The 26,145-nt window shown below is 36.7% G+C and overlaps 1 protein-coding gene across 1 annotated transcript in view; it reads right to left on the reverse strand.

Annotated features, from left to right (window-relative positions):
- Positions 1 to 22,088: 22,088 nt before the first annotated feature.
- The window catches only part of AQR (aquarius intron-binding spliceosomal factor), a 47,054-nt gene continuing 42,997 nt past the window's right edge, over positions 22,089 to 26,145 (reverse strand). Inside the window, exons 34-35 of the mRNA XM_071426989.1 lie at positions 25,610 to 25,723; positions 22,089 to 22,612 (exon numbers count right to left, since the gene is read on the reverse strand). Coding sequence (XP_071283090.1) covers positions 22,367 to 22,612; positions 25,610 to 25,723 — 360 coding nt within the window. The 3' untranslated portion in view covers positions 22,089 to 22,366. The remainder of the gene's footprint in view (positions 22,613 to 25,609; positions 25,724 to 26,145) is intronic.

Consider the following 26,145-nt stretch of genomic DNA (forward strand, 5'->3'; position numbering starts at 1 on the left):
CCCAAAATGAAAGCCATCCAAAGGCATGGCATGCCCATCAATTGCAGGGACATGCTCTAAAGCTTGCCGCAATTGATCCGTGCTGAAGGTCAAAAGAGAGAAGAAGGACTTCCAAACACTCTGGAATGGAGATACCATCAAAGGAATTGCAATTGGAGGAGAAAAAAAAGAAATTTGGGAAATTTACTGACTACAAGGAAATGGACCGGGATTATATCCAGTGCAGTGCAAAAGACCAAAAGAGGCCAAAACAAAGCTCACAGATGCTGCAAAAGCAGGAGAAAAAGTCAGGGAGGAAGACACAAGGTGGAGGGGAAGATATGGGCGACGTGGCATGGATCCTTAAAAAACAGAAAAAAACAAGGAAAAAATCTTCCGCAAACGTAAAGCCCTCCAAAGGCATGGCATGCCCATCAAGTGCAGGGATATGCACCAAAGATTCCCCTTTTAGTCCCCATTGAAATCGCAAGATTCCGTTTCCCTTCCCGAAAGGAAATTCATTTCCTTTCGGGAAGGGAAACGGAATCTTGCGACCCTGAAAAGAAAGCCTTCCAAACACTCTGGAAAGGAGATAGGATCAAATGAAATGCAACTGAAAAAAACCGAAAAATACCAGAATATCAGGAGATTTAGTGTCTTCAAAAAATGGTCTGAGAGGAAAAGAGTTGCAGTGCAAAGGACCAAAACAGGCCAAAACTAAGCCCACAGATGCTGCAAAAGCAGGAGAAAAAGTCAAGGAGGAAGACACAGCTTGGAGGGGAAGATATGAGGGGCATGGCAGGGATAATTAAAAAAAAAAAAAAGAAGGCTGTGCCAAAGTCATCCAAAGGCATGGCATGCCCATCAAGTGCAGGGACATGCACTAAAGCTTGCCCAAATTGATCCATGCTGAAGGCCAAAAGATAGAAGAAGGACTTCCAAACCCTCTGGAATGGAGATATCATCAAAGGAATTGCAATTGGAGGAGAAAAAAAAGAAATTTGGGAAATTTTGTGACTACAAGGAAATGGACCGGGATTATATCCAGTGCAGTGCAAAAGACCAAAAGAGGCCAAAACTAAGCTCACAGATGCTGCAAAAACAGGAGAAAACCTCAAAGAAAAAGACAAACCCTGAAAGGGAAGATATGAGGGACATGGCATGGAAAATTTAAAAAAAAAAAAAAAGAAAAAAATCTTCCCCAAAATGAAAGCCATCCAAAGGCATGGCATGCCCATCAATTGCAGGGACATGCTCTAAAGCTTGCCGCAATTGATCCGTGCTGAAGGTCAAAAGAGAGAAGAAGGACTTCCAAACACTCTGGAATGGAGATACCATCAAAGGAATTGCAATTGGAGGAGAAAAAAAAGAAATTTGGGAAATTTACTGACTACAAGGAAATGGACCGGGATTATATCCAATGCAGTGCAAAAGACCAAAAGAGGCCAAAACAAAGCTCACAGATGCTGCAAAAGCAGGAGAAAAAGTCAGGGAGGAAGACACAAGGTGGAGGGGAAGATATGGGCGATGTGGCATGGATCCTTAAAAAACAGAAAAAAACAAGGAAAAAATCTTCCGCAAACGTAAAGCCCTCCAAAGGCATGGCATGCCCATCAAGTGCAGGCACATGCACCAAAGATTCCCCTTTTAGTCCCCATTGAAATCGCAAGATTCCGTTTCCCTTCCCGAAAGGAAATTTCATTTCCTTTCGGGAAGGGAAACGGAATCTTGCGACCCTGAAAAGAAAGCCTTCCAAACACTCTGGAAAGGAGATAGGATCAAATGAAATGCAACTGAAAAAAACCGAAAAATACCAGAATATCAGGAGATTTAGTGTCTTCAAAAAATGGTCTGAGAGGAAAAGAGTTGCAGTGCAAAGGACCAAAACAGGCCAAAACTAAGCCCACAGATGCTGCCAAAGCAGGAGAAAAAGTCAAGGAGGATCACACAAGTGTGTCTTGTGTGATGGTTTACCTATGAGAAGCTAAGCTTCAGCAGGATGAAGTCTCACTGGAAATTTGCAGTTTCTCTAAGAATTGAAGCCTTTTCCTGAGGACCTGTTTTGCCATTGAATAAGAAGCACTTGATTTGTCTCACATATGAGTACATAATATTTTCTGAATTTGTGGTGTATGCAGAGAGTTTTCTTTGCCACAGCTCAGAAGAAGAAATGTTGTGTTACAAGATCCATGCATCCTGCTGATGCTGTAAAGAACAGAAAGATATTTTATGGGTCTCATAAACTTGTGATTGTTCCCACATACAATTTTGTTAAGGTATAAGGTGATTTAGATGAAAAAAATCTCACTTATTAACAGAGTGTGTAGCTGCACTGTTTTACATGGAGTTGAAATAAGTTGATCAGGTGTAGAACTGGATAATGCAGAGAGTGGCTTCGAACTTTCTGTAAAAATTATTTATCTTGCTAGAAAACCAAGGTACCACCAAAATACATTTACCCCAGAAGTCTGTTACTCACTTTTTCAAAGAATGCTCTCAAGTCACCTCATTTTACTTTCTTACAGTTTAAAAAAATCCACAAAGCTACAGATTTACTTCACAGAAAAACACTATCTGTTTTATGAAAAAAAAAATCATTTCATGGGAATTTTTTTTTCTCAAATTTTGTTTCTAAGTATTTGAATATTTTTGTTCCCTAGACAAATTCAGTAGAAAAATTTTTTTTTGACTCACTGTTTTCAAACATGAAAAATTAATAATAAAGAATAATAATTAATTAATAATAAACATAACAGTTTCAATTCCCTTGAAAATTGAACAATTAGCAATTAAGCAACTGGGTACAAGATTGAAGAAGCTTCCACAATGTTTCCTTATAAAGAGAGTCTATATAATTGAAAACCAAAATCTTATAAGAGTAAACTGATGTATTGTATATTGTATTTTATGTAAATTCAAATATTTTATGTATGTAAATTCAAATATTTTATATTGTGGTTGTATATCATGTTACAAATGGAAATTTTTTCCAACTTTTTCCATTTTTTCTCCTTATGCCTAGTAAGAGAGAGAGAAAGATTGAGAGAGAAAGCGTAATTCAAAAATCTACACTTATCAGGGAAGGAATGGTTATGTAATATGGGTTCCATTTCCTGAATTTTCACTCAGCCACTGGATCACAGATTTTGCTTTCACAGGGAACCTATAATATGGCTGCATTTTTTGTGCAGGTATGGCTTAGGCTTTTTACCAGATTTTATCAAAAGTAACTTGCATAGCGTGTTTTATAAAGAACACCCAAATATTTACAAAATCCATATCTTACAATGAGCTGTCTTCAGTAATGCAATCTTAATTCCAAGCCAGAATTTCCATCATATATTCAGTACAACTAATAAGAATCCATAGCAGACTGACATTTTTCATTTTACCCATAAAATATACGTGCAACATTTTAACAGTACTGACAGACTTTTAACATCTCAGACAGAATTTGAGTTACTCCTATTGAGTACCTACAGGCTAAGAAAACCAATACCACAACAAAACATCAGAGTGAAATGAGAATAGCAAACCCACATTTTAAGCCATTATAAAATGCTTGGTGATGGAAACAATTTCAGTGGACTAAAAGGGGACTATGTCCAGGGTTTAATAATTTTCTAAATAGTATTCTAGGATGACAGTGGGAAATATTTTCTACCAGAATTTATTGTGTCACTTATTTATTCAAAGTCCTGACTACAGAAAAAAATAAGTCAGGGAGTCCCTCATTTTTCTTGCTAAAAAGCCCTGTTTTATACAAGACTAAGCATTTGCCAATATTTCATTAACATGATAGAAAACGTGGCATTTCTGAGTTAATTGTAGAACAGAATACTGGATTTCCAATGTATTGGAATACTTTATTTGAGGTACTGTCATCCTTAACATAGGAAGTTATGTTACTGGCTCATCAAACTTAGTAATTCTTTATGATTTCTACAAAGGTGTCTAAAATTCAAATTTCAAATAGCATTTTGTATAAAGTTGTCCAGTATGTACTACAGGTAGGAGTTGTAGACAGCAGCAAAAAAATTTTCCATTTAAAATACTGTTAAGGCATAGCTAAAATTTCTATTGATTGTCATTCATCCAGTAAAGAATTGACTAAAAGGAACTATTCTAAGCTTGGGAACAATGATCCATTGCAGGTGGGGGTTTGAATCATTGCAAAACCCTGGAAATCTTCTGGGAAAAAAAGGTCGAATTTGAAAGGTTCAATACATATTCAAGGAACAGGTAATTGACCTAAAATCTCAGTAACTCAAGATCAGAGAAAGTACCAGATGGAAATCAGTAAAATCTCACTGGCAAAAGTTCATCATTTAAGTCAGCTGGGGAAAGTGTTGCTGAAAACACAGTTTTAATAGGTTGCCTTAAGCATAGTAGATGTTCAGGGGAAAAAAAAGAAAGGTCAATTCAATGGTTCATAAAGCAATTATTTCCCCATAAAATATTTTTGAAAATAATATACATAATACAACCAAAGGCAGGGACCACAAGGAAAATCTAAATACTTTGCAAAATGGTATATAAACTACCAGGTTGCCAAGGCAACTACAAGGTTGCCCTCAGAGGAATTAACAAATGATAAGCATTTGTTTCCCAGTGCCAAATGTCTTATCTTGGATTGTACTGTCTTCATGGCATAGCTTGACATGAAAAAAAATTCAAATATATCATAGTGCATTTCAAAATGAGATAAAATGGCCTTAAAACAAATGATTCAGCAAAAAGTAGTAAAAAAGAGCTGTTACTTGCTGAGGGTTCCAAGCCATCTCACATATTGCAGGTGGAACCAAGACACCTATGCCAATTCTCTAGACTCCTGCTGAGTGAGAGGCAACTAAGAATTAGGTATGCAGCACCTCCAGCCTTCCTTACATTTAGCACACTACACATATTTTTTTGAAAGCAACAATTAAAATCTATGATGCTTTCAAAAAAGATACCATTTTAAAGGTAAAGGCCTTAAATACAAGAATCTCTTCTGAAATGTAAATTCTGTTAAAGCTTTTGGAAACTGAAAAGAAATACTTTGTATTCTGTAAGACTCATTTGCATTGTTTCCTTTTTCTGTCATTCATAGTCGAGGAAATTCAGAAGCATGATATGTTTGAGAAAATCTTTAGAAGAAAGCTTAAGGAGTTCATAAAAACTGCACCAAAATTCTTAATAAACTCTCACTGAATTTACTGGCTTTGGAATAAGCCCAAGAAGAATTTTCTACAGTATATTGCTTTCCTATCAATTTAAGAAGGACCCAACAACTATTTATAGTTAAATAGAAAGTGTAAATGCCCAAGGATAAAGAAATATTTGTTTGGTAGAAATATAACTAGCATATTTACTCTGGCCATTAATTATGAATCATTCTGTACCCTACAAAACTGTTAATTTAGGTTGTCACCTTGAAAGGATACTGGAGGAGTTCAAACCACAGCAGAAACTGGACTATTCCTGTTGAACTAAGCAGCTGACATATTATTTTGCTGAGTCAATTTCCATAACACCAGGAAGAAGATGCATTTCCATACAAGAATAAAATAAATTCAAGATTAAAAAAATAATAGGATGAATATTGAAAATATTGTGTCTAAATATACTCTGAAAATTCCAGTTGGCCTGGAAGTATATACACGAAGAAGTTTACATACAAACTAAATGAGTTCTCAAAGCCTGAAAATTAAGAGAAAAAGATAGAGTATGCACTGTAATTACATTCTTGGGCTAGCTAACAGCCTGCCTCTGTCCTAAAGTCAATAGTTCTCTGGATCTTCAGAGGTCTTCTGGCCTGAGATAACTATGATGTTCATGCTTCTTAGTGAATTTTACATTCTCAAAATTCCTGTGAGGCTCCTATGCATAAAGCAATGAGGTACAGGTTAAATGATTTATTGATTAACAAATTGTTCATCAATTGTTTATCAACCCAAAAATGGAAAAAAAATCTTCTTAGAAGTACCACTCCAGTGCTTTAAGCATCAGTCCTACAGTCCTCCAATTTTCTAAATATCCCCCATTCCTTCGAGTGTTTTGGGGCATGCAGTTTTACAGATGACTTTAACATGATGACATAGTTGTCAACATGAGGAAACTCCTTTGCTCGGCGATGTTTTCCAAGCTGATATTCTTGAAAGCCCTAGAAAGTACTGCTGGTTTCAGCAGTTATACCCACCTGAAGCCAAAGTGCAGTAAGATTCTGCATTCAATTATTAATAAAAAGGAAACTAAATACTGGAGGCCTTACCTTTAGGAAAATTATCTTTGCATTATCCAAATTTAAAAAAAAATCTTGAGCACAGAAACACAAGGGGTTTGAAAATCACAGCTTAACATATATTCTTAGTTTACCTCCTAGTTCTGGAACTGTTGGGAGAATGAAGTTGGATATAAAAATGTCACTGCTAGCAAAACAACCTGCATGATATCATGAGAGATTAATTACTTAGAATGGAAAAAAACATGTGAGATAGGTGAACTCTAAAAGGAAAATTGAAGAAATTGTTCTAGAAATTTGAGTAGGGAGAAGAATGTTACAAAAGGTAAATTCTGTGGGGTCCAAATGGGATACAAGGACCGAAGGGGGTGCACAAGAAAATCCACTGGGGTGCAGGAAGAACATATTCATTGTACCATTAATAGATAAGATAAAAAATATTTTTAAAATTATGTTTGTTTCATTTTTATCTCATTCACTCTCTAATTTTGTTTTTTTAATAGGTTTTATAGTGTACAGAATGTGTTATTACAGTAGCATTCATACATAAGTTATACATTAATAAATATATAGAGATTGGATATGCTCACTTAAAATTTTTACTGACAGAGGTGTGCAATCAAAAAAGTTTGGAGACCACCAGCCTGGAACACTTCATGCTGGAAGCCCATTCCAACTAGGAAACAATAAACAATAGGATGTAGTCCAAAATCTGATCAAGGATGGCTGAACAAGAAAACTTAATAACATAAGGTTTAACAGACTGTGATCCAAAAAACACAACAAAAAACCAAAACACCACAACACAAAACAAAATGCAACCACCCCTTAAGACATACTTAGCACAAGGAATTCTACAATTGCTATGTCAGGCATAAAAGCAGCTTTTTAAATATAAAAGGGACTTTAACAAAGTAAAGTGTGTAATGGAGAAGGTAGAAAATATAATGAAGGAAAAATAAAATCTATTAAAAATCTCAAATTAAAAAAAAAATTAAAAATCTTAAAAAAAAAAAAAGAAGATGCAAAAATTACAATGAACTAAACAAAAAGCCAGCAAAATAGGAAAAATAGAGGAAAGACTTAAAGAGACTAAAGATGGATGGCACATTAAGAGTGAAAGGGAAGGGAGGCTATTCTGACCAACATTCACATCTGTCTTGATTGGTGGGTTCCAAAACTCATTGCAGTCCAAAAGTTTTGAGCAATTACCTACTAATTTTTAATTTGAGGGAGATGGGGAGGGAAGAGCAAATTAAAGAGGTGCTCATAGAGATCACTCAACATTCTAATTCCCAGTGTGTGTCTCACAAATCCTCCTGGGACTCTGGGCCACAGACACAGCCTTGACACTTTGGTGCCCTGTGGGTGTGTAACTGGGTGTGTGACACAAGTGACACAAAGAGCCAACCAGCCACTGCTCCAGTGCTCCCAAGCAGCACCTGCTAGGCTTGAGTAGCTAAAAGATGTTTTTGTACATTGGAGGTTCCATTTTACCAGCCAGTGCAATCACTGTTGGAAGTCACACAGCAACATTTGTGATTGAGAAGGAAATCTAATTACAAGATTGATTTTTAGAAAGTGGACTTCTATGCAGAACAAAACTTAACACATACAGATATTTCAAAATCAGCTTTCAACAAAAAATCTGATTTTTCAGAAGTTTTTCTCAATTCTGTTTCATCATTATGGAACTATAAAAGAGAGAGAGAAGAGAAAATATCTGAGTCATCCTGTCTGTGCTAAATAAGTCAAACAAAAAATATGCTTTCATTCCAGCACTTAAAAACCAACCTATAGGGAGTCCTTCACATGAACCACATACTAAGTTTAGGGTTTGAGTTTGGGTGTATTTATTTCTCTTATTTTTAATATCAAAAACACATGCCCAATTTAAATCTCATATTTCCACCTGATGTATTAACATGAGTGTTAGATGAATGTTTAATGTCTAATTTTTATCTGTCTGCTCTGCCCTAGCAGAATTCACAGCTCCCATGTTAATACACCAGGGAAGTTAAATGTTTCAGAGAACAGAATCAGCAAAAAAAAAAAAAAAACCCAGTGAATCACCTCAGTCAGCATTGTGTATTCTCTGATCCTATCCTCTAAAATATTAAATTTCTCCTGTGTATCATCACCCAATTCAGCATAGGATGCTTGAAGGTTGAGGCTAAATGAGTACAAGGGTATTTCTGAAATACCATTCATCTTCAAAGCTTAGATGCTCTTTTTTGCCAGTTTTCAGTATTCACAGCCTGAAATCACTTTCTAAAGGCTAAAAAATGCATCAGTTATGGCCAACTTTATTTTCCAAAGGCTTTTTAATTGCAGTAGCTTATTCATAAATAGCTTATTCTCAAATAGTGTATGTAATCCTTTTGTGTTCCTACTGAGGTAGAAATACATATCACTGCCTCTCAGAGCCAAGTTCAAGGCAGCTCTAGACAGAAGCTCTTACAAGAGTTATTATGGATAGCTGTACACAGGATTGAATCTCTCACTATACCCTGATGATAAGGTGCATCATCAAAAAGAGGTAATATTTGAGATATTAAGAGAGATATTTGAGGGTTGTTTCTCTATCTATTCTTCTCTTTCAGTAGCTAAAAAGTAACTGCATTACATAAACACTGTAAACAGCCTTGGAGATGGTTCTCTAAGCTGTAGGCTGGAGAAGATGGACTCTGGTTTCCTCAGACATTTTCCTGCACCCTTCTTCACCACAGAGTTTTCCAAGGGTCCTGCAGAACAAGAGGGTACATTAATCTCCACATATGAAAAGCTCTGGAATAGGTTTGAGTAAAATTAAAGTCTGAAGCATCACACCCAAAGCACATCCCTGTAGTGATACCAAAACCCCTGCTGAAGAGAATATATGCAGTCATTTAACTTCTACTTAATCAGTAAGAGAAACATTCCTGACTTTAGATTCTTGACTTTGCAAGCAAGGTATGCTTTCACTGAATGGTCTTTGCACAAAGTTTTCAGGAAGATTTAAAAAAGGAAGCTGAAATTCAGAAGTGACATCATATAGCACCATAATGCTTTTCCCCCAGTGAGGTTTGTGTCTTTACTTTCACCAGTATTACTGTCACAGTAATATGTGTGTTTTCCACAACCATGTTGGAGATAAGTACCATTCCTGTGTGCATTGTTTTCCTCTAAATCTTTCAACACCATCTCATCAGCCCTATAACCTCATTCTTTCTTAGTTACATTCAAGTCTATCTCCACCTTGGCTGCCCTATCCTCCTGTTTTCAATTGTTTCTAATTAATTAGGTTTTGACACTGAGTTAAAAACCTGACAAATGCATATATATGCCCACCTTTTCCAAGTAAGCTACCTTCTAAAAGTATGAGGTATCATTACTCATTTTCACTACAATAGCTTCCACTGTATATTTTAGGAGACAAACCTCTGGATTGTTAAGGTTTCTGTGACATGCTGAAGAGAAAGGTTGTTCAAAACAACCTGAAAAACAAGGATGAACAGAGTAAACTCTGAAATCCAACAGACTACAGCTGAGAGCTGGTCTGATGCAGAGCTGTCTGCACTGCCTGGCACAGGAGCTGCCCATTGCATGCATTGTGAGCACGCTGCCTCCCCAGCAACACTTCGCCCTTCAGCGACACTTCGCTTCATTCGTCACCTGCTGAAGCCAAGGGAGGAGAAAGGAATCCAGGGAGGGCACACAAGGCTACACCTATGGGCCAGCCAAGAAACACCAGCAAAATAAGGCATGAGGCAAAATAATCTCCATGATATGCAGATGGAGTGGTTTCTGCCATCTGAAACCACTGACGTGGAAAAGAAGGATGTATCTCTATATACTATCTCTATCTACTTGCAAGTGCATATAGAGATATATAGATAGACTGCTTTTGTTTGAATTTTTTTTTTTTTTTGAGGGAGGGAGTGAAAGATATTTTCAGCCAAGAAAGATCTGTTTCCTCTATTTAACAAAAGTCTAATTTAAAAAATACCAAGTCACACATGCCTTTTGGGGTTTCTTCCTGAGGAAGAAATGAAAATACCAGATTCACTTAAATGAGTAGAGCATTCTAGAGCAGAATGACTTAGATGCAAATTTTTAACACAGCTCTACAGAGATAAGTTTCAATGTCTCTTCAGTGCATGATAAAATATGGCTATAGATGAAGAATAAAATTAATGTATGGAAGACAATACATTTGGAATATAATACATTATTAAAATCCCAAGAATAAGACTAGGGCTAGTCCATAAAGCTGCAGAACATTGCAGGCTGACAACATTTCTTATTTTCTGGCTTAACGAGGAATAGGTTGCACACAACCAGTAGCAGGTTGATTAAGTTTGCATATCTGCTGATTCTTTTCATTATTACCCACTCCCTGTGATGAGCTTTGAGACTATGTGCTTTATTTAACAGATCCATCAAGCCTATTATCCACTAAGAATATTAACAGCTATCTCCCCAATGACTGAGATGTGTTGTGAGCTGTCAGAGTATTTTATTTCTGCCTTGCTCATCCTTTCAGCAGACTGGAAAATTGCAGATATATTTATGATAACACCACACAATTGAAAACACAACCTGCTGTTTTCTGATGGTCTTGTGAGAGGTCCAACAACTAAATAAACCTAAAAACAGTATGACATGGAAAAATAAAGCATCATATCTAAAATACTGAGACATTTCTCAATGTTTCATTTTTAATAATTCATAATTGAGATTTCATGGTAAAAATACAAGCTGCTCAGGAAATTCTTTTAAAATTAGAATCCAAGAACTCTGTACACTCTTGGTTATCAGATGACTGCTGTTAACTAGTCATATATACAAGGTGATAAAGGGGTTAAACATCAAGGAGAGAGAAAGAGAAGCAAAAGTTGGGGTAATAAAAAGCAGTATTACTCAGCCTAATGAGAGATAACTGGATATGGTACAGTATTATTGAGTTAAACAGATTGCTTTAATTCAGATGTTAATGAAATACATGAACAACACACAGGAGGCACCTCTTTAAAATCATGACAAAGTAAATAATGATATGAAAAATAAGAGTATCTCGGTGTATGGGCAACATACACAGTTCCATGTCTTCAGACAAGTTCTGCTTACAAAGCTTTTAAAGTATGATCAGAAAGAATGCTTTCTTGAACAGTATAGCTTTACCTAGAGAGTGTTGCTCGTGGGCAAATTTCATAGCAATCACACTAATCATACTAACACAATCACACAATCTAACATGCTAATCTAAGATACTAATGCAGTTTTCATCATTCCTGTTAATGCAAATGGACCAAAGAAGGGCTCAAAGATCAGAAGGTGTGGATTAATTACCTGAATTTTTACTGCCTTTTGACGTCATACTGTAAAGCATACAAATTTATCAATTATGAGTAAAACCAGAAAAACATATGGGAAGCAGCCTTCCTTGCCTTGACAGCACAGATTTATGGCTTTCTAAATGATCATATTTTCTGCAGTGGGCATTCACCAAAGCAGGAAACCAATGTGAATACAATGTTTGTCACCCTCCTGTTTCCTCTTGTGTCACCTGAACACCACCAGCCCCACTGTGGCCAAAACACAGCTGTGCCACAGCCACAGGCATGGTCTCAGCAAGTGGCTCATGCCTCAGGAGGGCTGCAAGGAATGGAGGGACTTCTGTAGACAGCAAATGTCTCTCAGGAACTGAGGTGCTCCTGAGCCTGACATTCCCCAACACTCACACCTGTAAACTGGCAACCATGGCAGGAAATACCTTTGTGCTGGCTCACGGAATCCCAACTGGTGGCTGGGCTATCTGGAGCTGCTGGGCAAAGACAGAAATGTGCAGAAGTCACCAGCATCAGCCAGAGACTGCACATCCCAAGAGGCATTGATGGCTGCCCTGGTAAGACCCTTGTATGTCACCTATTCTGAAGAGCTGAAGATGCAGCTTCCAGCCTCAGTTATGGTTTGGCAGATGCATTTCAGTGAATACAGTAAGTTTCTTCTGATCTCAGCTACAAAAACATGAGGCAAGGAAACTAAAAACAGACACTAATGCATGTACATGCTGTGTTTTGATTAGTGAAAACTTCTGGAGGAGAGACATGGCACACCTGAAGATATTAAAAATTAGTCCCTCCATTCTTTCCATGACAGGAATAGAAAAATAAAGAGGGCTAGAAAAATTTTGCAGTGATCTTACAGAAAACTTGACTGTGATCACTGTGAAACAGCATATTCTTCATGTCATTCACATGGCACCGATCGGGCGAGGTTTAGATTGGACATCAGAAAAATCCCCCAGAGGGTGGTTGGGCACTGGAACAGGATCCCTAGGGAAGGGCTCACAGCACCAGCCTGGCAGAGCTCAAGAAATGTTTGGACAATGCACTCAGGCACAGGGTGTGACCCTTGGGGATGGTGCTGTGCAGGGCCAGGAGCTGGACTCAGTGATTCTTGTGGGGCCCTTTCAACCCAAATATTCTGTGATTCTGTGATTTTGGTGTAGGCATACCAAAGAAACAGGAAACAACCAGACAGGGAGAAAAACATGTCCCAAAAACCCTATGTGAAACTTTCTGTTTTTATTCATTATACAAGCACTTCCTCAAATCCTCCAATTAACTTGTCTTTGCCATCATTTTGCTAGATGACAAGAACATTCTATGGCTTCCAGGAAATGTTCAGTCTGTATTTCTGTTAGCACATTTGGTAATTTTTTTAAAAGGCATTTAACAAATGCTTTTGTACAGACAGCTTTTTTATAATTCAAAAATGTTTATGCTCCAGAAAATTCTGTTAAAATTCACTTAGACTATATTAAATCACATCAGAGTGAAACACTGTAAGATATTCTAAGCAACTTTCTTCTTATGGAGATATCTCAAAGAAAGTCTCTGCCACAAAATGAGTTGAGCATTTAGTTTAACAAAACATCTTATAGTCAATGTAAATATATGTTGATTTGAACGATGTCAACTTTTTTTTTTCACAGTGTATATGAAGAAGTCAGGTTTTTTCCATAAATTTATTCCATCACTGAAGCTGCAAAACAAATATTTTTGTTGAAAATCTAAGTATACGGATGTCATGATATTCACAGTTAAAATGCTGCTGGCAAGCCTGACAGCTTGTCAGCTGAAATTTTAAACACACAGTCAACTTAAGCAAAAGAACAAATTAAAATAAAGAAAATGCACAGGACACAGCAAAATAATGGCACTGTACCTTCAGTCTCATATTTGCTGAACAGGCCCTTAACACCAATTTGGAGATGGTCTGAATTTTTTCTTCCAATCGAAAACAAACAAAACCTTCACTTTGAATGTGTACACACAGAAAAAAAACATTGGAAATTGATGCCTAATTTCTGATTGCATTTCCTAAACAATTAAATAGCTAATTAAATCTGTCTTCAAAGTTCTCAGTTATGAATATATTTATGATGTCCCAAGTCTGGCTTCTAGCTAGAACAAGAGAAGAAAGTACAGTCTTTTTTCTTCTATTGGGTGAGGGAGTTCCCTATTTTAAACAGATTTTACAAGGGCATCTGAAATGGTGATAGTCAAAAAAATTTAATGAAAACATTATGAACACATTCAAGTCTTTTCTCAGAATTACCCAAAAGATTGTTATAAATAATTGTTCCTTGTCTTCAAGATTGCTGATTTGAAAAGATTCAGATACCCATAACAGCATAGAGGTTGATCTGAAAGGAAAAACCCCTAGCCAAACCAAAACTTTTGTGAATAAAACAGCATGTAAACATCAAAATCAAAACCCATAACCTGAAAATCTGCACATATCTCTTACCTAATGCAACAGGGTTGTGTGGCTTAGGAGAGACTTTGATGTACATGGCTGACATTGAGTCAGGCAGTGGCAGTTTGACGCTTTAGTGTTACAGTTGCTCTTATAAACCTCATACAGATTTCTGCTTATGAACAAATTCTTTCTTTTTTCACATTAATCTCTCAGAGACTCACCTTGCAAGGTTAAGCTTATGTCTTTCTCTTCAACTGTGTGTTGAAGGCGGCCATACCTAGAGTGCAAAAATCTGTAAAACTCATTCAGCAAAGTTTCCAAGCTGAGAAGTTCCTATCAACAGCAAAGTGAGGCAGAAGGCAGAGGGTAGGGGAAGATTCCCATTAAGGCTTTTCTGGTTGACTTGAGGAAGAGAGCTGGCTCTGCAGGCATCAGTGTGAAAACAGTAGCAAACACATTTGCCTTTTGCTTCTCAAAGGAGAAAAGTAGCCTAAGGTGCAGACAGGTGCCAACTGGGAAAATATTTTATCAAAGCAGATGTATTTATAGTTCATTTACAAGATGTTGCCAGAAGAAACACGGAACTGTTGTTACATTCATAACTTAAAGCTAAACCACTGAGGTACACATTTAGCTCACTGGTACACATTACTGGGCATCTCCTCATGCTGTGCTTATGGCATATTATGCACCTCCGATCTAATGGTCTCACCAGCTTATACCTATTGCCTTCCAGGTCCCAGTTACTTGCAGCCATGCAATCCCTTATGAAAAGGTTTGGGTAGCGATTTTTAGGACAAATTTATATATGGATAAATTTAGCATCTTTCTCTAAGGTCTAAGAGAATCAAGATAAATAGTTTTGATCCAAAGCCTCATTACCTTGGGTGAAACTTGTGTTCCTCTAGTACTCTCCTTTGCTGGCAGAATTCTGAAATGTAAGAGAGGGATTGCCTTCTCTTGCCTTCTTCACACTTCCTCCATGGTAGAGAAGCATTAGCAATAGCAATAACTTGCATTGGCCCTTTATTCCACTGTATTCATTTGGGAACACTGTAAGGCATAATTTCTAAATGTAATAAAATAAATGCAAATAGAATAACTTTAAACTTGCAGGACAAACCCTTTTATGTTGTTTAAATTGAAAGGCTTTTTGCATATTTACATATGAAGAAAGCACATTCACTCAGTTCCTTAAAATGAAACAGTATCAAAAAGCCGGTTTAAAATAATAATTTACAAAATAGGTTTTACCTTATATTTAGATAAACTCTCAGGCTTTATACTGGCAAAACTGAACACATTTGTGATAACAGTAAGAAATTCTCTTTAGAATCAGCTTGATATAAATTTACCACTCCACAAGGTATGCATGTGTACTTCCACTGATTTTTGTGTTTCAATAGATAAAAATTTAAAGTATTATACCCACTGTGTTTGCTCAGTGTTTGTTTCCAATTTACAGTGATTGTTTCAGCTCAGAACTACAGGAAGGTACTGAGCACCGAGATGAGTCAGGAGCAGCAGCTGTCCTCAGTGTCTGCTCTCATTGCACAGCTCAGACTGACAGAGTGCCAGTGGGTGAGCACTGCAGGAGCAGGGAGCAATCTAGGACAACTGTCCCATCACTGAAGTATCTGTGCATGCAGGAACAAGATTAGCTCATAGTACATTAGAGATCAAATGAGATAAAGAACTGAGCCTGTGAAAATTTCTTAGCATTTCTTAGCTCTGAGTAAAACTAGCAGGTGCCTCAAACATGGACAGAGTGGACAAGGAAAGAAACACTATGATACTACATCTTTTACCAGGACAGGAAGGCAGGGCATTTAGGACAATTCCAATAGCTTGAAATTTATGAAGGTTATGGTGAATCACCCACTTCTGCACAGAGATTGGCCATTTTTTAAAACAGGGACACAAGTGGTAGTGCAGGAATGGTTCAACATCCAAACATATCTGACCAGAGCTGGTCATAGTTTGATGTTTTCCTTTTGTGTGAAACTCCAAATTTTAAATTCCTTTCAGTGCTATTTGGATCAACAAACAAAACAAAACAAAACAACACAAAATTTTAAACAATCAATTATGTTGAGGTGCTTTTTGGTGTGGGTGGGGTTTTTTGTTTGATTGGTTGATTTTTTTGTTCGCTTTTGGTGTTTTTCAACATTGCATCTTTTACTTTCTATTTCATCCCTTGACTTCCTAAAAATCTATAATTCATGGAAGGGAAAAAAGTACATTACTAAAGGCAAGTGCTTGAACAGCTTCTATTTGTTGTTTGTTTTTAAATAAGTGCCCAACAAATTGCAACATTAAATCAACATTTTGGGAAAAGCATTGCTTTGGGAAAATTGTCATCATGTCTAGAACCCCATTATTTTCGAAAACAATATCCCACAGGAGTTTCCAAATAATGTAATTTATTTTCTGTTTGAAAACCCATAGCTCATCACTTAAAGTTTATGTAATACACATGTTGGAATAGTTCAGATACAAAGTTATAATACAGAATTGAACTGGAAGCCATGGGTTCTGGCCTTGCTCTCCACAAGATTTCTCACTACTACACATCAACAGAGATAAGAGAATCCAGATCAATACACAGTAGGCTATCAGTAAAAAAACAGTCTGCAAAATAAGAACTCAAAGTTTTCTCGAAGGTGAATATGTAGCATTCTCCTCTAGAATCTGTATGAAACTAGAGAACTCCTAATAGAAGCTTAGTAAATATTTTAATCAAATAATAGTACTTTTCAGTATATCTTTCTCAAATGCAAAACCACTATCTCTTCTTATCTTAAATTTAGTGATTCTTAGGTTTAATTCAGAGCTATACAGATGCAATATTTGGATTTGCATGAGTTCTCTTCAAATTTAGATCATACATTACATTGCATAACTACAATACAGCAGTTTTTTTATTTAACCCTGATCACATTTCCAGGGGTTGTCAGTGACAGACAGAAAGAAAACCTTTCCAGTCCAGTTGGACTTTTTTCATCCCAGTTAGTGCTGTTCCAGTGCTCTTGAATGTGTCCTCAGCAGAGGTAGATTATCGGTGAGTCGATTTCTCCCCTCTCTGACTCAGCTTGCAAAACATGGTCTCATTTTAGAAAACAGGTATTGTCCAATAGGACATGACTGCTGCTGCCAAAATTCAACCTGAAAAAATAGGGCAAGCTTAAACTGCTGTGGCTTGTGGTCAGAAACAGAATCTTTGTGCCTCTGTACTGAGCTTCTCCCTGCTCACTTCTGCTGTCCCTGAACTACTTCCTTTCTTCCTTTACAGTAGTTAAGACACGTTCTGTCCCTAAGGACTGTCCCATCTAAAAATAAATGCTCTTGACACACAAGAGATGTCAGACTAGCACAGCAGGATGCTGAAGCGTCTCTAGATGTGTAGCAGAGCTTCTCTTACAGTGGGTTGCAGCAATTTAGGAATTCACACTTGATAAATGCAATACGGGCGGCTTCTTTTTATCTCTTGCAAATGGTGCCAGGACTGATGTATTCCTGATCCTTATTTGGCAATCCAGCTTGCTTCTTCTATACTGTTCTTTGGAATCACAAAATTCTAAGCAAAGTTTGATTAAGCAAACAACATGCACTGTTATTGTATATAGCTTTTCCACTGACATCTATAGGTGAACTAAGTCATTGTCAGCGGCTGGCTCAACCTTTTGTTTGGGTCTACATTTTGTTAGAACATACTTGTACAGAAACATACTCTGCTCTGACAGTATTTCTAAAGCAGAAAGATAATGCCTGAACTCTGGGAAGTTTCTTACCTATAGCTGAAACAACTCCTCTTCAGCTTCTTTTCGAATCTCGTTTTCCAGATACAGCGATACAGCAACAGGCTACTCTGTATTACACATAATTAATGCTATTACTTCATTCAATTATCCTTGCCCTTGCTCCTTTTTCAAGGTGAGTGAAAATCATAATGGCAGCTAAATAAAACACATCATCTTTCTTAATAGCAACATATTACATTGTCCCTCATATTGTTTAGATTAAGCTAAAGCCCTGCCAGAGCAAGGCCTGGAGAGATGATCTGTCCTTCTTACCTACCGTAAGTGTGGGGGAAAAAAAAATCACTTTGTCATTACGGTAGTAGTGTTTAGTCAGAAATACTGCTATTTAGAAACTGAGAGGGAGTACCTACAATTATTGTTTCTCTCTCTTCTCTTCAATGTAGCCATTTTGTAGATGCTCATGTTTGCAAGGTTTGGAAGTCTGTGTACTGTACTTTTTCAGATACCTCCCGAAAACTTAGGAAAATACATAATTTACAGAGGATACTTAGCTGAAAGTCTTTCAAGAATGTTCTGCAATTTGCAATGGAAACAGCTTTCTTTGAAAACATTATAGCACATGAACATTACACTGTTATTGGGCTTTTCCAACAGGTACCTAAGCAACCAATACTTTGAGGAAAAGGATTGCAAAAGAACTACACTTGAGAAACTGCATAGCAAAGGAAACTCTAAGGGCCATAAAAACAGCTTCCAAAACTCCCACAAAAACATTCATTTTCAATTGATTTTCTCTCCTGAGAGCATTACCATATTTGGCAAAGGAAACTATGTTGTCATCTATATTAACAGCACTCACAGCTTCTTGACTGCTGTGGGTTGTGATTCATTTGTTGACCAGGACATTCCTTTTTGTTTGCTTGCTACAAGATTTCAAACCTTACCTGCTTCTCATTTCAATAGAATTTTATGTAACCATGCTTATGAGCATGTGATTGTCACCACCTCTAGGTCTTCTTTCAAAAGAATTCAGTGATTTCAGAAAGCTGGTCTCCCTTGTCCTGTCAGCAAAGCCATTCTGTTAAATAAAATCTTAATTTCTAGTCCTTGTGAGAATACTTTCCTTCAGGATTCATAGCCTTTTACATGTCAGGAAATGGCAAGATCCATTCCAAGAGGGAAGGGAAACTGCCAGTGCTTGCCTCCCCTCCAAAGGAAGTTAGGTTCTACCTTATTGAACACACAGAGCAGTACTTGGTATACACTACTAAAGCAAATACAATGTAGGGTAGCAAAAAGTAATGGCCCTGTCTTTAGAAGTTTATCATATATTATTATATTTAATATTACATATTATATATATTGTATGTCTTACATTTACTTGTCCCTTCTTTTCCCCTTGGCAAAACTGCTCCTGAATGTTCTAGTCCTGACCTGCCCACCACCTTTGCCAAGCCCTTTCAAAGTCCATACTAAAAACTAAAGCAAAAGCAAACCGTGCTCTGAGTTACCAAGGAATTTTCTTTGATAATAGCAAAACCTGCATTATTTCAGTCACAGACAGAAAACAGCCTGTATTTATATAGCATTATTTCACCTATATATGGATGACAGAGCCCAAAGTAAATTGCTCTTTACCTTCCTTTTTCTGGCTATTACAGAAATGAACAGGACCTTGCCTTACAGTATAATTTTTGCATTAGCACTACATCAGCACCCAAGGGTCAGCTCTTTCCAAACCAGTCTCTAAGCAAGTCTGGAAAGTAGTAACTAAGTTGTTTTACAGGTTCGGTGTACGAGGAAAATGAGGCAATTCATGTAAGGGCTGGATAAATAAATATGAAGAAAAATCCCTAATGGTGCTTTAGTTTCACTCAAATGTCCTTAATGGATTTCTTACTCTTTAGCTTTGGAACAATAAAATAAAGCAATTTTCTATCTTTTCCTCCAGTTCATACTCTTAGGGGATCTTGCCCTCAGAAAGATGTTAATTTTGTTCACTAGGTTTTCATGCACTGCTATAATCTTTGCAATAATATTTGAAAAGACTTTTTTTTAAACAATTAAAAATGATCTTATTAATTTAAAGATTCCATCTTTTTAAAGTAATTACATTTGTGTGTATTTTTTTAAACTTTCAATACATTTAGTTTAACAACTGGATATTGTTGTTCACTTGAATAGAGATGCTAAGTCCTAAGCAAATATTGCTATTGGAAAGCAAACCACATAGATTAAAATTACAGTTTTAGACTCTTTCACTTCTCCCACCTAATCCTTCTTGAAAGAAAATGTGAATCAATCATAAACTATTTTGGTGGAAAAGACAAAATTCATCCTTTACAAAAAATTAAAAACAGAACTAAAAACCTTTGGAAGTAAAAGGCCCCAAACCCAACCTCACACTCCAAATCAAAGCCTTAAGAACTTTCCAACCACTGCTAGAATGACAGCATGATTTTCCCAAATTCCCGAGGATGTCTTCTCCTAATATGTCTCTGAAAAAAAGTCAATTTTATTATGTGGAAGATGGCATTAAGGATAATGAAGGACCTGCTCTGCTCAAGTTACCTCAACAAAACTTTCCACTTTTTTATAGGTGGTGCTTGGTGCATCAGAAAGCTGCACATTAAAGCTGTTCAAGCTTTTACAATTGTTTGCAGTTTCACTGCCTCTTCCTGCACTTTAGCCAGAAACAACCTCCATTGCCACTCCTCTTTTGCCTTCAGGGCACCACTGAGGTGTGTCTGGGACAGCTCCATCCTTGGCTGCTGCTCTGCAAGGACTGAGCCGGAGTGACCAGGCACACCTAGGGCCAGCACACAGAGCACAGCGCGGCACAGCCAGCTGTGGACACTGTCCCCTGCAAACTGCACAACTCAAAAAGGTCTCTGCAGCCCCCTTCAGCTTCAGGTGTTCATTAAGAGTCATTCTGCCCTAATTTTTTATAGAACCTCTCTCAGTTAAATTATTCATTTTAGAAAAAAAATCGCAAACAACTGGAGAGTCCTTTTCAAATTCCTAAAATACTAAACCAAGTAAATTATTGTCAAACTCAGTATTTATAGAAAATTAGCTGGAAAACAAAGATGACAACCCTCATCTGAGCTAGCTGCTTGTGGCCTGAAGGCTGATTATTATTAAATTCTGCAAGAACATGATTGTTACTGAATGAAAGTTAATACCCATACATTCAACACAATTAGTTCTTCCAAGGCAGGCAATTCAGTAATAAACAGTACCATCCTTTAAATCAAAACACAAAACAAGGATGGAACAAAAATTCTGCATTATTATTAGTTTCTTGTTTGAGAAAACTTCATTTCAGCAAAGGAAGAACATTAAAGAACACCATGTACTGAAGGTAAGTACTTAGATTTGCTACTCCTGAGCTTCCCTCTGAGAGAAGGGAGAGAATGATTTCAGGAGGAGGGGCAGATGAGATCCCAGCACACACAGACTGGTATGCAATAGATGAACTTCAAGGAGCTTGGCATACATTTAACTTGATACTGTTTTTTCCTGTACTATACTTTAAAAATATTAAGGAAAAAAACCTAAACTTCAATGCTGTTAAAAAAGCTTGGAACTTAATTATTTTCTAATCATTCTAGCAAGTCCATCTGGCAGCTTCACAACTGCAACACTTCAAATCCAAGAGTTTTTCCCTTTGCCAGCAAAAGGTGTTCTTATGGCTATTGCTGTGTTTGAAAATCTACTTGGAAATTCCAAAGTCTCATTAAATCATTGACTAATTTGACGTCATGGCAAGTATTCATAATGAATCAGGGACAAATAATTTCTCTGATCACTTTATGAAATGTACACTCAGAAGTTATCCTAAAAAAACCCCACTCAACCGTTATGTCATTAATATAAATATTGAGTGTTTTACATATCCTGCATTCAGGGAACTACTTTCTCTTTTCTTCCTCGTGTGGCTTTAGCCTGGGCAATTACTATGTCTTCTTCAAGCAAGAGAAATTTATTTCAAAACACTGATTTAGAACCCAGTGCTGTTGAAAAGCTGCATCCTTCCTTCTTCTGTACAGAATAAAAACATCAGAAGAATGATATGAATGATAAGAAATTGCTACACATATGTGGATCCTGAGAATCCAATAAGGTAAAAATTCAATAAAGCTTTTGATCACTTCCAAGTCCCATGACAATTCACATTTCTCAGACATACAATCAGATATCTTAATGAACTTGAGCCTATGCCTAAAATACCATCTCAGTGTATACAAGCACAGCTCTGCATAAGGAATTCTCCATGGAAAAATACTAAGGAAACCATAAAGCATGTCTGACCAATACTGAATATACTTAGTGAGGTTTACTGGGTCACTGAATTAAGAGTCAAATATTCAAAATTAGTATAAAAAGCATCTTTACTGAACAACTTATAAAAAGGAAAATGCATATAATTTGAGGCCATTAAACAAATCGCATTACCAATAGTGACAAGAACTCAGTAGAATGTTTGCCAAATATGTTGCTTGTCCACAAAGTATTCAGTGAAAAATATACCAACCAGGTATTACAGAGGCAACCATTTAAGGAAAGTCAATGTAAAAATAGCAATTATTTTTCCAACTGCTCTCTTCCCTGCCAATTTCCCAAAATGCATTAAGGGCAAGGATTCCACCAATCACTTTTCAGTCTCATTCTCAGGTTCACTGTCTCCACTATCACTGTCTCTTCCAGGGTGTTCTGGCATTTTTCTATGTTCATCAATTTCATCCACTTTCAATTCTCCTTCCTTCATCATTTCTTCCACTACTTCACTTTCTTCTGCTGCATCTTCCTGCAGGCCCTGAACTTCACCTTCCGCTTCAGTCTCTCCAGTTTGTGTTGGTTCTGGTTCTTCAATCATGGCAGGTGGGGGCAGTAAATGCTGGATGATTGAAAAAGGAAGGATTTTAAGTTTTTACACTTTAGCTTGAACTGCTTATCTCATATTTAGAATTTTGCATTAACAACAAACACCTAAAATTTAGAAGTCGTAATGATTTGTAAGCAATTCATGCCTATATATTAAAAAAATTAGAATAATGGTCACAATATAGTCATCTTAGATATTTTTTTTAAAAGAGGGTGTAAAAAATCTCAGGACTTCCAATTTAAGGACATTTCATTATCTCAAACACTCAGACAAGTAATAGAGTTATGGTAAATCCCTACTTGGAGCAATATGCGTATTTCTACCTAAATCTCATCTGTCACCTTTGCAAACTCCAAGATATGTTTAACTTGGTTTTTGATGCCTTCAACAGGCCTGTCTTTAACAACTCATATCCATAATTTCCCCTTGCAGCATCTTATAAAATACTATGTGAATGTTATCTGTACTTACACAATTCGAGTTTTACTAACAGTTAAACAATGCTTAAATATTTTCACACAATACTTCTGAAAAAGTAATTTCATGTATTCACAGTGTTCTGCTTACCAAAGAAATAGTTTGTAAAACATTATAGGCTGGAATGGTAGCCAAGTAACACAAGTGGACAAAAATACCAGGAATACATTGAGCTGATGAGTATGGATGAATGCTATACAACTGGAGGCTGAACAGAAGCACTCATACTTCTTGCAGCCTGACATTATTCAATGACATGATGGATACTTCTTTAGAATACTTTGGATCATTTTAATGAAATGCAATCTTGAAAAACTTGACCATTTGTTTTGCTCAAAAAGCAACTTTGTATCACCTGACAAATGAGGTGTTTAATTACAGTGAAGTTTTACCTTCAATTAGATGACACTAATATTACAAATTTGCATAGGCAAATCTACAAATCAATTATGATTACCAGCAGAGATACAAAAAGTATTTTCTATAGACCTTGAAGTTATCAGACTGGTCTCTATATCCATCTGTACACAGGAAAGTGTCATTCCAAACCAAAGATCTTACAAAAATACATTCTTGATGTATGAGACAAACTCAAACTTCTGTGACTTACTTAGATGCATGTTGTGCTTTTTGACAACTACTGTAAGGACTAGTGTAAAAGAAAAGGAAAATAATAATGTTGTACTGAATAGAGTAAAAGAAATTTAGTGCCAGCTTTGCTTTTTTCAGTAGTTCACTTATCAGCTTCTCCTGCAAGGAGAATGTGATTCATTGTCACAGTAGGAAAACAGCAGTTTTGTAACTAATTTTAGCTAGCAATGGATAAGATTAGGATGCCAAAAAGAGTAACGGGTATTAGCAGGAGAAATGTGTCCACATTTGATTAAGGTGTCAAGCAAATGCTTTTTGGTAAAATTTAGGAGCTAGCATCTGCTTTTCAGGACATGTATACACTTCCCTGTTTTGACAGGGCTATTAATTTACACCTAAATGTGGCCAATCTACTGCACAATCTAGTAAGTCTTCATCACATAACATTTGGCATGGTTGAAAGATCACCAACTATATTAGACAAACTGGCTTCAAAGCAAGTCTCGCCAGGTGCTTATAGGACTGGTTTCTAAAAAACAGTGTGAGCTTACTTCACTACTGCTAAAAAAAATTACAGTAAGAAGAAATTCTAATAGCATCCTCTTTGTATATCCTCTTTTTTTTATAGCACACAGGTAATTACAGCATTTCTTCAAAATAGTGAGAAAGTATCCTCTATGTTCAGACAGCCTAGAAAAGGATTTGTCTGGGTAACAAAAAACTTCAAATTTGGCTGAAGCTTTAAAATCCAGAAGTCACTGCGTAAGAACTGCAGAGAAAAATAAATTTTTGGGAAGTCTGACATTCAGTTAGTTTTGGGTTCTGATCTCTACTGATTACACTGTTCCATATTAGATGAAATATGGAAGTGAAAGAAAAAAAGGAAGAGGATGTGACAGAGACATCCCTGCATTAAAGAATAGGATCTAGATCTCTTAGACTATCTGTTCAAGGACAATCATGTTCACATTCTCTTCTCACAGTCAGCTAACACAGATTAAGCAATGTCCTTTTACATCAATTTTGTCCACTTTTGGAAATCTTTCAGAAGAGCAAAAACCAATAAGGGAACTTCAGAGAACCATGAAAGAATAAATTATAGGTAATACAACATACAGGTATTATATAATATATGAAGAATAATATATAGGTAAGATGACAGACCCTAGACACTGTGTGAAGCTGATGCAGCTAAGGGGGAGCATTTAAGACCATTTCCTTTTGGTTTAACTACCTCTAGGCTTTCAAGCTCCAAGTATGTGGAGTAAAGGCAGCTTTCTGCTCAGCACACTATCCAAGCTACCTTAATTCTCCACTCACTTACATGAGGCTACAAAGACTTTCTGATGGGTTCTGAATTCAGCTTCAGGGATCAAACAATGACAAAACTAGGTACAGAAGTGTCTACAACTGCTTCCAACCCCGTGCAATTCTCCTTAATGCTGAAGTATGGCTGAAAAAAATTGCTCCAGAACAAAAAACATTACAGCTGCAAACCAACCTGGATAATAGGGAGATTCAACAGGATGAAAATGGTTTCAAGACATGATCTGGTGTTTCCCTTACAAAACATTATTACATCATGCAGTGGTGTTATAATCCAACTAGCTGAAATCCCACACTTACCTGAAAGGTAACACACAAGTTTCCCCCAAAGCTAGTTCTATAGTATTAATGAACAGCATTTTTGGCCCAGAGAGAGCTATCAATGCACTTGTCATCAATTACTGATAGGTTTGGGGCCTTAAACTGGAGCTTAAACTACTAGAAGATACATCTTTTGCTACTACAACATTTTACAAGACCTCAGTATTCTTTCAGTCATGAATATTTCTTGAATTTTAAATGTAACAGAAACAGACTCAAATCTCAACAGCTTCTCATGTCATTTACAAAACATGCTTTATGTTAAATGCATTCCAAAACTTAGAAGTTCCTTACCTGTTGATGGTGGTGTGTACTCTGTATCATGTGCATATACATATTGTATACAAAGTTAGCCATTTGAGGCATGTTCTTAATAACATGTATTTGGTGAGCTGGTCTTTCTCCATTCTAAGGAAGGGGAAAAAAAGTTGACATTCAGCAAGCAAAGCAAAACAACCACCATTCAAAGGTTATTCTAGAAGTCAAAAGCCCCAAGAAATTAAATAACGCTTTTCAAAGAAAAAAAGAATTGGTGAATTCTTTGGAAAGTTAGGAAACATAGGTCTTACATTTTGGGGAACTGCATCAATCATTATACTATAGCCTGGAGAAGAAACTTCAAAAGGGGAGGCTGGGTTCTGATTCTTACTCCATGAAGTACATTTTGGACATGAGTAATTTAACATATTAAAGGCACAAATTGTTTATGATCAGATTAGGATTTAGCCCCTTGCCTGTCGCAGCCCAGCTCCTTGCTCACACTCACTGACCACACTTGTTGCATTCTTGTTGCACAGTTGATCTGAAAGTTTAAACTGAAAGGGCTCCCT

This window comes from Agelaius tricolor, unplaced genomic scaffold (genome assembly GCF_023055355.1).
Source record: "Agelaius tricolor isolate 1412-34295 unplaced genomic scaffold, bAgeTri1.0.p SCAF_5, whole genome shotgun sequence".
NCBI lineage: Eukaryota > Metazoa > Chordata > Aves > Passeriformes > Icteridae > Agelaius > Agelaius tricolor.